Consider the following 12,714-nt stretch of genomic DNA (forward strand, 5'->3'; position numbering starts at 1 on the left):
ACCACCTTCTTCCAAATGTTGTGGCGTTAGTTAGTTCCTGTTCCTTTCTGGAAAAGAAATGTGAACTTGCTGCGGCATGGCCAGAAGAGGCAGACAGAAACACCACAGTGTTGCAGGACGGCTGATGGTGACCTTCCTTTAGGCTGAGGAGGGGTTTTTATTGTTATCAACAAATTTACAGTTTATTTTAGACTGAACTGTATTTTGAGCCTCAGCACTGCACAGCATCCCTGTTTAATTTACAAGACAGAAGACTTATTTGACTGCAGAGGGGGGACTCCTTGTAAAGCATTCCGCTTTGTTGGCATTTAATATTTTGCATGCTTTAGATTTTGGTCATCCTAACCCCTTTTCTTTCTGTTCCAGGGCTCAGGAGCAGCTGGCAAAGGGGATTTCCTATTCAGCAGCGATCACCTTATTGAAATGGCCACTAAACTTTACCGCACTACTCTCAGCCAAACCAAGCAGAAGCTCAACATTGAGATTTCTGATGAGTATGTTTCTTGTTTGCTTAAAAGTACATTTCTTTCATTGCAATGTGCTAAAAAGTCAAGTATCTAGTGTTAGAGAAACAGAACACTGCTTCGCAATTACTGCTTCTTTTCTCTTGACTGAGTGCGTATAAATAAGGATCCAATTTTCAATAGATACTCATCTCTAGTATTCCTTATGGCTCCTATTTTCTCAAAAGTCAATAAAGAAAATGTCCTTAACATAGTTTCAAGAAGAGCTGTGAAGCAGAAATGCTGCTTGAGAGACAATGAAGAGATACTACATTTGAGGAGACCCTTTCATGTGTGAAATGAGAGCTTCGCATACTCTTATGAGATGTTTATCAATTAATTAGCGTGGACATCATGTGCCAGGTTCCAGTGAAAACAACAAAAGCACATGTAACAGCAGTGCTAGTAGTGTAGATCTGTGAAGCTCAACCTTTTTTATTCTGATGGTGAAAAATATATTCTTAAAATTCCTTCTTATGGAGTTTCAGTCACCAGTGGTTGGTGTTTTGGTGTGGTTATGGCTTGTGAGTTTGTGTTTTTTTTTTGGTTGGTTGGTTCATTTTGTTTCTTGGTGGATTTTTTTTTTCCTATTTTAATAAATAGATTGTATCTCAAGTTAGAATTTCTTTTTATTTGATTTGGTTTCATATTTTGACCTTAAGTGAGGTCTGAATTTGCAGTGCTTATAATCATGGAATAAAGATATTTCTTTCTGTGTGGACTCATGAATTCTGTTCCATAGGAGTCCATCACTTAGCCCGCCATTGTCTGTTGTGTGAAGCACCTCCTGATTTCAGTGGTGTTGATTTTGTGGGTTTATTCATTTTTAATAAGGAAGAACATTTGGAAACCTTTAATGTTAGCAAAATAATTTTTTTGCAGATGAAAATGTAATTTTTTTATCTGACTGTACAGCACTGGTAGTATTCTAGAGCTCAGGAGGTGATAACAATTTGGATCTGATCAGCTTTGAGGGTGTATATAAAGACTGATTTTGCTGTTTCCTTGAAAATGACATCTGCCATTTTCCATTGTTCTGCTACCAGACGTGATTTATTTCATTTCTGCTGAAGTTAGTGATTTTTTAGCCTCTAGAAGAGTTGTGACTGTCCTCTCTAAGTTAGTATTTCAGTTATTGCTACAAAGGAATAAACTACTGAAGTGAAATTTAAGCGTGCAATGCACTAGTCTGGCCTGCCAGCCTGGGTCTGGAAAAGTTTGCTTTCTGGAAGTCTTGTATTTTTGGATGTGGTTTGATTACTTGCTTTGGAGAGTAAAACCAATCAAGTGTGCATTGCTCTCTAGTTTATCCAGACTAAATGATTTTAAGTTTTGTTTGTTCTCTTTGAGCAGTCATCTCTGTTGACATCAACGCATTACTCTTGTCTGTATGCCAGAGTTTAGTTACAGGCACCACTAGGAATTGCGGAGACAATGTGACCGTACTTTGACTACTGTGCACTACTTTTTGGAGAGAGAAGGTATATGACCAAAAGTGCTGTTGATCCAGAAGTGTGTTGAGTCAGTGTTAACATAAATTATTGGAGCAGTGACTCGGGAGCAGAGCCAGCTGTATCAGAAGATGCATTTTGCCCACCAGCACTACTGGCACGCTTGTTGGCAAGGCTGGAAAACTTAGGAAAGTCTGAGGAAAATGCAGTGTTGGTGACAAGAGGTGGTGGCTCTGAGACCAACTCCCATTCTGTGGCTGCCTGCTTGGCAAGGAGCACTGAACAAGTTAATTTCGGAGCCTCTGAGCTGTTGGGCAGGAAAGCAGGGCTGCAGGGCAGCATGGCATGGCCGCTTCCTCCCCTGGGCCACGTCGTCAGCTTGATTTGTGGCTTCCGGATGTAGGACAAATTCTTTGAAGTTCTTGGCCTCTGCTGGAGGACATTTTAAGGATGCTAAAAGGGAAAATCTGCTGTGTTACAAAGGACTTTTTAGGTCAGCGACTGCTGCATGGGATCCAAAAAGCAGCACTGCCCTGTTTATTGCTTTTAATCTTGCTGTTCCCATCAGTGAGAAGTGTGAGACTCCATATGAGCATATTGGTTTTTTTAAAGCAGTTGTTCAAATGCATTAAAATTTCTCATCCAGTATAACAAGAGTCAAATCCAGATTAATTTTCCCTAGACTGTAGGAAGTATCTAAATCTGGATATTGCTGAGGAGGAAATGAGGTTTCCTAATTGCTGAGCAGGAGGCTGTGAGGGCTAAGTATTAGAAATAAGAGAGCTGCTAAAATGCTGCTTTGTTTTGCGGCACATTTCCGATGTGCCAGCAGGAAGGCACTCTGTGGGCCTGGGAGTCTCAGCTATAAAACAGATTTAACAGCATTTTCCCTGTTTATTGAGATATTCAGAGACACCCTGGCTTAAGGATTCAACATTCATCCCAGTTTCTGCTGAGCTTTTGAAATGCTGCTCGGCTAAAGCAATCGTCCTCAACTGAGTGTGGCTTTTTCTGTGAACAAAGCCATCTCTTTGTGGGATGTGGCTTCTGCTGTGCTTTACTGAACTTCTAAGTTTTTGGGGTGTTGGTCTTTGAGGGAATTAACAAATGTTTGGCACTTACTCCAGTTATATATATATATATATATATGTATGTATGTATGTATATATGTATTCAGTTTATCCATATTTAAGTGGGAGAAATGTTTATTTTTCATCCAAAGAATGCGTAGCTATGACTAATTTCCTTATCGCATGATAAGAAAGTACAAGAAATAGTATCCTTATTTGTTACTTTACTGGTTTTTATATATATTGCTTTATCAAACAAAAAAAAGCAAAAAACAAACATTTAATGTTTTCCTTTGACTACAGGGCTGCAGAATTGAGTTTTCAAAGGTACCTAATTCATTGATGCATTGCAGATAACTTAAAATAGGGTATAAATAGTGGACCAAAAATTGTAAAATACTGTCTAATTATGCTTTCAAGTTCCTTTCTAATTATATTACCTTGCTTATAAAAAATTCCCAAGGATGCAGTATCCAGTGTCATAGAATCACAGAATGGCTTGGGTTGGAAGGGACCACAAGGATCATCAGGTTCCAACCCCCAACCTCCAGATCTGGTACTAGACCAGGTTGCCCAGGGCCCCATCCAACCTGGCCTTGAACACCTCCTGGGACGGGGCATCCACATCATCTCTGGGCAGCCTGTTCCAGCACCTCACCACTCTTCCTGTGAAGAACTTCCCCCTGACTTCCAATCTAAACCTTCCCTCCTTGAGCTTAAAACCATTCCCCCTTGTCCTTTCACTGTCTACCCTTGTAAAAAGTTGATTCCCCTCCTGTTTATAATCCCCTTCTAGATACTGGAAGGCTGCAGTGAGGTCTCCTCACAGCCTGCCCTTCTCCGGACAGCCTTCTCTTCTCCAGTGTCTCTTTGTAGTTAGAGCAGTGAATGGAAGAATGGCCTTCAAAAAGACTTCCCGTGTGTTCCTTCCACCTTTCACTAACATGCATTTTATTCCCTCTCCTAGGTTTCTGGTCCAGTTTAGACAAGACAAAGTGTGTGTGAAGTTCATACAAGGCAGCCAGAAAAATGGCAACATCCCAACTTGCAAACGAAAAAACAACCGGCTTCTTGAAGTGGCTGTCCCCTAACTGCAGCTGGTGACTCCCTTCCATGGACTTGTTTCTTTGTAATAGTGCAATTTTAGTCATTTGGTTTTGCTGGTTTTATCCCTTTCTGGAGCTGTTGATGGCTAATAGCTTTAGAAGCCCCTGGCAAAACATTGGATCCATTGACTTTTTAATCTTATCCTTCATGCCATAGTTTTAACCCTCAACATGCAGATTTTTACCCAGTGGGGCATTTTTACCAGCTGGCAAGTTACCTGTCATACCTGAATCATTCTTTTTGTTTAGTGGCCATATTTTAATGCAGCATACCATAAACCCACATATTATTGATAAATTACTCATATTCCTTAGTCTAGAGATCCGCTTAACAGAAACCGTACATGACCTTGAGGCTTAGTGGCAACTTGTGCCCAGTGTCCTTATACCGACCCACTGCGGTGTTCTGATGGGCTCCTCCTTCGCCACCGCCACTGGAGAGATGGGGGGAGCTGAGACCAGGCACCAACCCTTGTAGCTAACACTAGGACCTATGTAGCTCAATCCTTTAGTACATACAGCATGGGAACGCCTAATTCTGCAAAACAGAAGGAACACGTGATTATCCAAGCAGCTACATTTATAATTTTTTCAGTAAAAAAAAAAAAAACAAACAGGAAAAAAAAAAGCAGAAATTTTCAAACAGGATTTTTAATTAGTTCAGATATTTGTAATGCCTTTATACAGTAAAACTCAGAGTAAAATTTAAAGATGCTTATTTCACTCACAACAGACACAGTCTGAAACATTTTCTGTTCTGCTTTTTTCTTTAAATTATCAGGTAAGTTTAGAGCCTGAAAAATGCAATAGTATTCATGACACAGTACTGCTAGGTATTTAAACCGCTCGTTATCAAGCAAAGGCTTTGAGCCTTTCCTTTAGATATTGGCATGTACAATGTGCAATAAAACACACATGACATTTTGTGAAAAATTATTTATAATACATTTTTGTGTGCAAGAGAGGATTGGTGCAGCCTGCATAGACAGTATAGAGGTTAAAGTAGAGTTGTGTTGTTAATTTGCAGTTTTTTTAGAGTGTACACTACAATTTGGGAAGAATACTTAGAATTACAAGTTCCTGAATCGGAGGGTCTGTATATAAATTGATATTACAGTAATAAAACTGTTTTAATTCTGTGCTGTTTGGTATCCCTATGTTGTAGCCGTATTTTTGTACTCCAAGCTATTTTATATAACTTGTGTGCCTGATGTAAATGTGTGCACAGAAATACAATCCAAGAGCTACGTTATGAACTTTCAGTGTAACTAATTGCACTTAATCTTTATAAGCCAGGAGCATTAGGTGAAATCCTTAAGAGGAGCTGCGTTTTTAAGACAGAAGTAACTACTCACGTGAAGGGTTTGTTGAATGTGACTGTTTGCTTTGTTGATGCAAGGACAGCGGAGAAACCATTGTATTTTTGCAGTCTGAAATAGGACAGATGAAGACCCTGAGTACCTGATGTGCAGTGCTGGAAGTCCAAGCATAAATAAAGGAAAGAAAAAGAAAAGTTCAGTGTCTCATTAGTCTCCTGGTGCCAGTAGTGCTGTAAAGGCTCCTCTGCTGGTGTTGGCGCTCCGTGTTAAAACTGTGTACAGCAGCTGATACTCTGGTATTAATGTTGGCTTCCTCATCAGTCTGAAAAAAAAAAGCTGTTCTCGGTTGTATTGCATCTCTCTTTGGGATTAAAGTAGATGGGTTTTGCTATAATTTCTATACAAAGCAATTGTTATAACTCTTTACTTATGCGGAAAGGTGGGGCAATCAAAAGACACATTTTCCAAACTATGACAAAATCATAGAATCACAGAATCGTTTGGTTGGAAGGGACCCTTAAAGGCTATCTGGTCCCACTCCCCCGCAATGAACGGGGCACCCACAGCTCAATCAGGGTGCTCAGAGCCCCTCCAGCATGACCTTGGGTATCTCCAGGGACGGGGTGTCCACCTCTCCTTCATTATGGTCCAAATTTGAACCCTTTTAAAAAAAATTATAAATAGCTGAGTCAGATTAATCATTTAGTAGAATTTAAAGCATTTCAGATGTTTTGTCATTAGAGGTGCTTGCAGAGGAAGTCTTAGCATCAAGTTATAATGGAAAATTAGGATACCTCAAAGTAATTATTCTGCTGCCTTAAGAGGACTTCACACAACTGCTAGATTTAAATCTCTTAAATTCTGTGTTAAGATTCCTGCCTGGTAAAGACTGAGGGTTTGTAAAACTGTTCTTTGAAGACCTTTCAGTAAGAACCATGAATTTTAAAATGAATAGAAATAGAGGAAAACAATCAGTCAAAGCCTAATGTACTCCTGTAGTATGCAGGTAGGAAATGAGAGAGTTTAGGTGATGTACATTTGGATGTTTGTCCCATGAAATGAGAGTATTGCAGGGTAGCATTAGGGTGTTTGACCCATGAAATGAGCTCCATCCCAGCCAGATCCACACACATCCCTTTTCTTTTTTCAATCTCTGCAGCAGGTTGTGTTAGCCATACTAGCGTAACACTGGAAGAATGGCAAATTCCTCGCTTTGTTTTCTGTTGTTTCATTTCTTTTCCTGGAGCTTTACCATTTTGGCCTTGCCTATTAGCTTGTACGTTGTGATAGTTGCTGTTTGTCACCTAAATGTCTCATAATGTACAGTGTGAGTGTTGCTGAACGATTTGGATATGCCAGTTGAGCCGTGGCATTTTGATGTTACATTTAAGTATCTAGGATGTTGAAGATGAAAATGCAAGGTCAGCTTTTCTTTCTTTTCCTCTGTCTTCTTTTATAACTTATCAAATTGAATTGTGAAAAGAAGATCACTCCTGTGGTGCTAACCTTACACATCAAAAATTTCACTTGTAAATTTTCATTTGTCATCACTTGCTGGGCAAGGGGCCTTAAAACAAAAAAAAAAAAGAGAGAGATTTGTTTCTTGAAAATATCCAGAATCAAATAAAAATCAGTTCCCAGACCTATGCTTTCTCTCTATCTGTATCTTTCTTGCTGGCTTCAAACCTACAGAGTGTGGTTAGTGGGTTTGCATACACGCAGCGCAGCCACGTGGCTCGGAGAGGTGTGTGTGGTTCCTTGAAAAGCAGCACGTCTTTGGGTGATTCTTAGAAACCTGTTTCAGTGCAGATCTTCCTCTGAAGAGGAATCTTGAAGAACAAATGATTTTCCATGTTTTCTAGGAAATGGTTGTGGTTACTGCAGAAGATTGCGCTGCAGTGTGACAGCGATGGGCAGGGTGCCTGTGTCTACACTTCTTTGGACATCAGAACTTCCCAGAGAACATGTTTCAAAGACAGAATTGGAAGTGTTTTCAAGGGATACTGACAATGCAGACAAGTGGAAATTTTAAATGATTTCTAGCATTGCTGGTGGAAGAATCCTGGTTTCCCCCTACCTAGCTTCTGTTGTTATTAGGGTGTTCTGCAGCTTACACACACGTTTGACTATGAGTGGGAGAACAATTCTGCCAGTGTTTGTAAAACCCTCCAAAGTGATGAAAATTCTCTGGGTACTGCATCTAATCATGCACTTTAAAATAATCCCATGTTATGTCACTGTTCCATCACCTTCTGCTTTCCGCTGCTTCCCACTTTGCAGTGAACTGGAGTATCTCTTCCTGGAGTGTGCAGGTAAGGAGGAGAGGTAGCGCGTTTGCAGAGCACCACTTGCTTCTGCTGGAGCATCTTGCTGCATGGAAAAGTCACGATCTTTCTTGCAGGATAGTATTGACCACCATACTTGCTCATTCCACAGCACGGATTCTCTCAGTTCTTCTGCAGTTTTTAAGAAGAGCATACAGAAGATAGGGAATTATCGTGGTTTTACAGTTGCTAGTAATCACTCTTGTAAAAATGTATTGACATAGATTGTGGCAGATTTGGACCAGCCACTCTCAAAGTACTAACTGGAATGCAATGCTGAAAAAGAGTGCTCCTATGAACCTGTCTCATTTTAAGGGATCTTGTTCATGTCTGGCTGCATTTGCTTAGGATAAGCTGGGGCTGTAAGGGCATTGGCATTGGGAGAAGAATGTCAAACTTGGTGCCAGCTCATTACCAACTAGCTCCAGCTCCACTCCTGCTCCCTTGTGCACAGGGATGAGCTGAGTGTGCAAAGTTTTAACTTAGAATGAGTTTGAGAGCATTGTGGTTAACTTTAGTTGTGATCAGCTGATGAAACTGTGTCCTAAAAGAAACAGATTCCCTCTGTCCTTCAGCCTAAACCTTTAAGACACTGGCATCTGATGGTGAACTGACTCTTGTTTCCTCCTGTCCTCATTCCCTCCTGCTTTGATGTTCTGTGGTAATGGAGGGAGGCATATGTCTCAAGTGTAAAGCAGCAATTTATTTTCTTCGGGTTATTTTCTTCCATTATCTACCTCCGCATGTTGGCATCTTGGTTGCAGCCATATAGAAGATGTTTTATTTCCCTTCTAACCAAGAGCTGTTTCTCATGAAAGGTGCCTTGTTCCCTCTCAAGCTGATTTGCTGGCTGTATCAGTATCATCAGTGTTTCCCAAAACTCCAACACAAAGCAAAAGCAAAGCCTGAAACATGAAAAGCTTCTGTTGCTGTGTGCTCTCTCCCTGCTCTGTCTCTTTCTGTTAGAAGAGAAAAGCGCTCAAAGCTGCTGTGCTGAAGTCCCTGCTGGCCTGATGCACTGCGCGGCTCTCAAGCTGCTGTCTGCCTGCCCTTCTTGTAGCCTGAAAAAAGGAACCTGTCGGAGCACAAAACACATGCTTTCAAACCCCGGTGCCAAAAGGAGGGAACTCATTTATATGCAGACACAGAGAAGCTCAAAATAGCTGCAGATCTCAACTTGGCTGTTACTTGCCTGCATGCTGCCATAGGTGCGGAGCAGGACCTTGGCATAAGTTTAACCATGAAGGCTCCAGGCATGATGCTGCCTGATCAAAACCACCATCACCTGTGGATTAACATCTCATTTTTAGTAATGGAGTCCAAAAGCTGTGGAAGAGCTTTTAATTGCAATGAAAGGTCCTAATGAGTGATTGCATCCTACATTTCTTCATGGAGATTTCTTATACAAAGAGTCTGGGCTCCTGTCTGAAGGCAGTATTTAGGAAGCATTATTAGATTGACATCAAGAGGTGTTCGTCGTGTGCTGGGCTCCCAAGCACTGTGTTGTTCTGGGTTGTGGTTCTTGATCCTGCTCAGGTGGTTTTCTCCCTCTGATGAGGTGGAGGTAGGATTTCTCAGGTTTAAGTGAAATAAATAGGAAAGGAAGGAGGACCATCCATCCATCCATGTGGGATGGGGCCAGCACCTCATGCCAGGGATGCCCTGTGGGGCCAGGTGACCTGCTTGGGGCACATGGCTGAGCAGTCCAGTTCCCTGCCCAGAGCAACAAAGCAACCCCCCCCCCCCCTCGGAGAGCTAGAGTTGCTCTGAAGCGTTCGGCACCATGCTTTAAGCTTCAGGCTTTTCTGTAGAAATGGGGTGAGGAAACGCTTTCCAAAGACGGTAGCGTTTCTTCGTCAGCTGCCAGACCCCAGGATGCCGTGGGTGGGGACCTGCAGCTTCCTCCAGGACGAGCAAAGCCCTTTGTAGATTTGCTCTAATGTTGTTTCTGTGCTGAAGAAGACTTGCAATGTGCTAATCCTGGCCTGTAGCATTACTAGAAGCTTCCCTTGGTGTGGCTTTCTCCTGATGCTTGGTTTTGTGTTGCCAGATGTTCCCTTCTCTCATGTCACCCAGCGAGTCCCACAGACCCTTTCATGTGAGACCCATCCCTCTGCTAGGGCGCAGGGAATTTCTTTTAAAGTAGTGTGTAAATAAAAATAAAAGGGAAAAAAGGTTTTGAAAAGGGATTGGAGCAAAACGGGATTAAAGTGCTCTGCCTTGCTTGAGCACAGGGCCGCAGTCCCCGTACCTGGTGCGGTTCTGGTTTTGGTAGTGGGAGCAGCAGGGCAAGCTGTCCTCGAGTGGCAGAGGAGCTGCTGCCCATGGGTGTGACGTGGGCCAGCAGCTTCTGTGTGTGACTGGCAGAGGAGAGATTTCCCCCTGCCCCTATGCCCACTGAACTGTCACACTGCAGCGTTAAGCGTAGGGATTAGTTTGGGGTTAGCACCACAGCATCTGTCCCAACGATCCCAGATTTGGTCGGCTGTGGGGAACCCAGACTTGCAAGGCAGAAGGTAGTGGGAATGTAGATTGCAGTGTGATAGGACCACATATGTGAGGATTATGAAGGGAAATTAAAGAGGAACACAAAATTAATGACTGTGCGAAACCTTCATCCCCTCCAGCTGATGTTAAACCCTCGCTGGCTCCACAGGAGCCCGAATCTCTCCGTTCTCATGCAGGTTTCTACGCAGACACCAAGCGGATCATTACAGCGCTTCCAGCTGGGATCATAATGTCATTTCCTCCGCTATTTGCTTGGATTCCTTTTTCATATCTTCCCATCCCCTTCTCAGATGTATTGAAGAACTGCTCTGTGAGTTTACACTCTATCTACCCAGGCTCTCTAGCAAGGTTTCCTGTGGTGGCTGGATCCTTCCAGAGCTGGTGCCCACAGCTGGAACGTAGCAGAGGAGCATGCACCTCCCTTCCTGACCTGCAGATGCGATGATGGTGTGAACGCAGTGCTGGCACTCCTCCAGGCCCAGATCCCATCCCCTGTCCTTAGGGACGTGATGTATCTATTGCGGCAGCTCGGCGATGCCTGGAATGCGCTACCAGCAATCCGCTGCCCTCTGCTTCCAGCAGCACAGCGTCTGCTCTCCCAGCCCCTCAGAGTGAGCACAGAGCATGGAGGTATGGTTGTAGCTTTCGAGTTTGTGAATCTGCTTTCTACGTGCACTTGGACAACGGATGTGAAGATGGAAGCAAGAAGAAACGCGCTGCTGGCATGCGTTGAAAGCTGCCTCCGTGGTCCAGATGTTCTAAATCACATGTGGAGAAGTGTTTGTGGTCAGATGCTGTTTGAAACTGGTTGTTGATAGTCTCCTGAGACAGCTTGTGACAAATTGTATAATAAAAAAGCTAAAAATAGCATAGTTATTCCCTGGAAAAGTGAAGTTCCCACAATTCAATGAGCTGGGAAAATTGTTGAACTTTCTTTGGACACAATGTGCTCATTTTTTTGTTCTTCAGCCTTCCATGGGTCCTGGGCTTTTTTATGACAATCTGTCCTTCTCCTCCCAGCTCCAAGGAACCACGTTTCCAGCCCCCTGCCCCCGAGTGGCAGCTGAGTGGATGGTCCATTGATGGAGTCTCCCCGCACGCTGACCTTATGCTTTGCTCCCTGCTGCTTCTGGCTGGTGTGAGTTTGCCCTTGTGGAAGACATTTCCATTTATCTGTGAGGAGAGCAAGCTCTCAAGGCACGTAGTGATAAAACCAAGACAGACTCAGTCCGTCTACTATTGGAATAATATCCCCATGACCAAAACTACCCTTCTGTGTGCTTTTACTTTGTATTATTTGATGATGGTTACAGTTTCTGCCTTATTCTGGCATGAAATTGCAGTTTCGCAGCCATGTGTACTGTAGGTTGACTTGCTGAGCATGTGACGTCCCGCTGTGCTCACCCCTGTACAATCTGGGGCATGTGGCAAATTTGGGGGTAGAGTAAAACCAAAGAGATGGAGCAGAGTACAGTGGAGAACGCGGGTGTTTTGTAAGTGTTGCAGATGAAATATGTGCTGAGTTGCAGGTCCGAAGTTTGGATCCCGCATGACGTCTTGAGGATAGCATTTGTAATAGATTCAATCTGCTGACAGGCTGGCTCTCCAGCCCAAACCGCCAGTACAGTTGTCTCCACAAGCGCCTTCCTGCCAGGCACTGCCTGGAATAACATCTAATAAAAGATAGCAACTGACGTTTCTTTTTCTTCTGTGAAGATAAAATGAAATGCGTGCTGTGAGGGGAACAGCTGCAGACACCTCCGTGAGTTTCTGCAAGGGAAAAGATGAGGAGCACAGCAGCACCAAACCCGGCTCTGTTTGCACTCACAGCCCCGCTTCCTTCCAGGTTCTGGAACGGGAAGAAGCAGAGAAATGTCTCTCACTCACCATATGAATAATGTAAATAAATAAGTGTTTATTCATGGGTTTCCAGTAGGTCCAACTCTCCCGTGGGTCCTTCCTCCAGCAGTTCTCTGGGCCTGTCGCTAGTAAATAAACGTGGCTCTCAATGTCAGGAAAGTTAATTGGCTGCATAATGTGCAGAGAGCAAAATTGCTTTTCCGAGATTTATTCATCAATTACAGTTTGCCCTGGATGGTGCGGTTTGAACCATTTTCTGGATAGGGGAGAAGCATGTCAGATAGAAAGAGAGGCAACTTGTTCTAATAAATGACCAGCTGCAGATGCGCGTGAGGGTGTGTTTTAAGTGTTAAACGACAGGTATCCTATTAACAAGCTAACAAACATGCAAAAGAGGAGCCAAGGATTCTCATTGTATTTGAGACAACAACACACATTTTTTCTTTGCTTGTAATTAATGAGTGTTGTCTGGCATCCCCTGAGCAAGGCTGTTTGCTCACCATCTCCTGTACTAGTGAGCTGCATAAGCCTCTCCTCTCCTCTCCTCTCCTCTCCTCTCCTCTCCTCTCCTCT

General features: G+C 43.1%; 1 protein-coding gene across 8 annotated transcripts in view; it reads left to right on the forward strand.

Moving 5' to 3' along the window:
- MYO1B (myosin IB) overlaps positions 1-5,643 on the forward strand; it is a 97,076-nt gene extending 91,433 nt beyond the window's left edge. For all 8 annotated transcript variants that reach the window (XM_021398171.1, XM_021398166.1, XM_021398167.1 and 5 more), the window contains 2 exons: positions 367-494; positions 3,992-5,643. In XM_021398171.1, coding sequence (XP_021253846.1) covers positions 367-494; positions 3,992-4,115 — 252 coding nt within the window. In that variant the 3' untranslated portion in view covers positions 4,116-5,643. The remainder of the gene's footprint in view (positions 1-366; positions 495-3,991) is intronic.

This window comes from Numida meleagris, chromosome 5 (assembly GCF_002078875.1).
Source record: "Numida meleagris isolate 19003 breed g44 Domestic line chromosome 5, NumMel1.0, whole genome shotgun sequence".
In the NCBI taxonomy this organism is placed as follows: Eukaryota; Metazoa; Chordata; class Aves; order Galliformes; family Numididae; genus Numida; species Numida meleagris.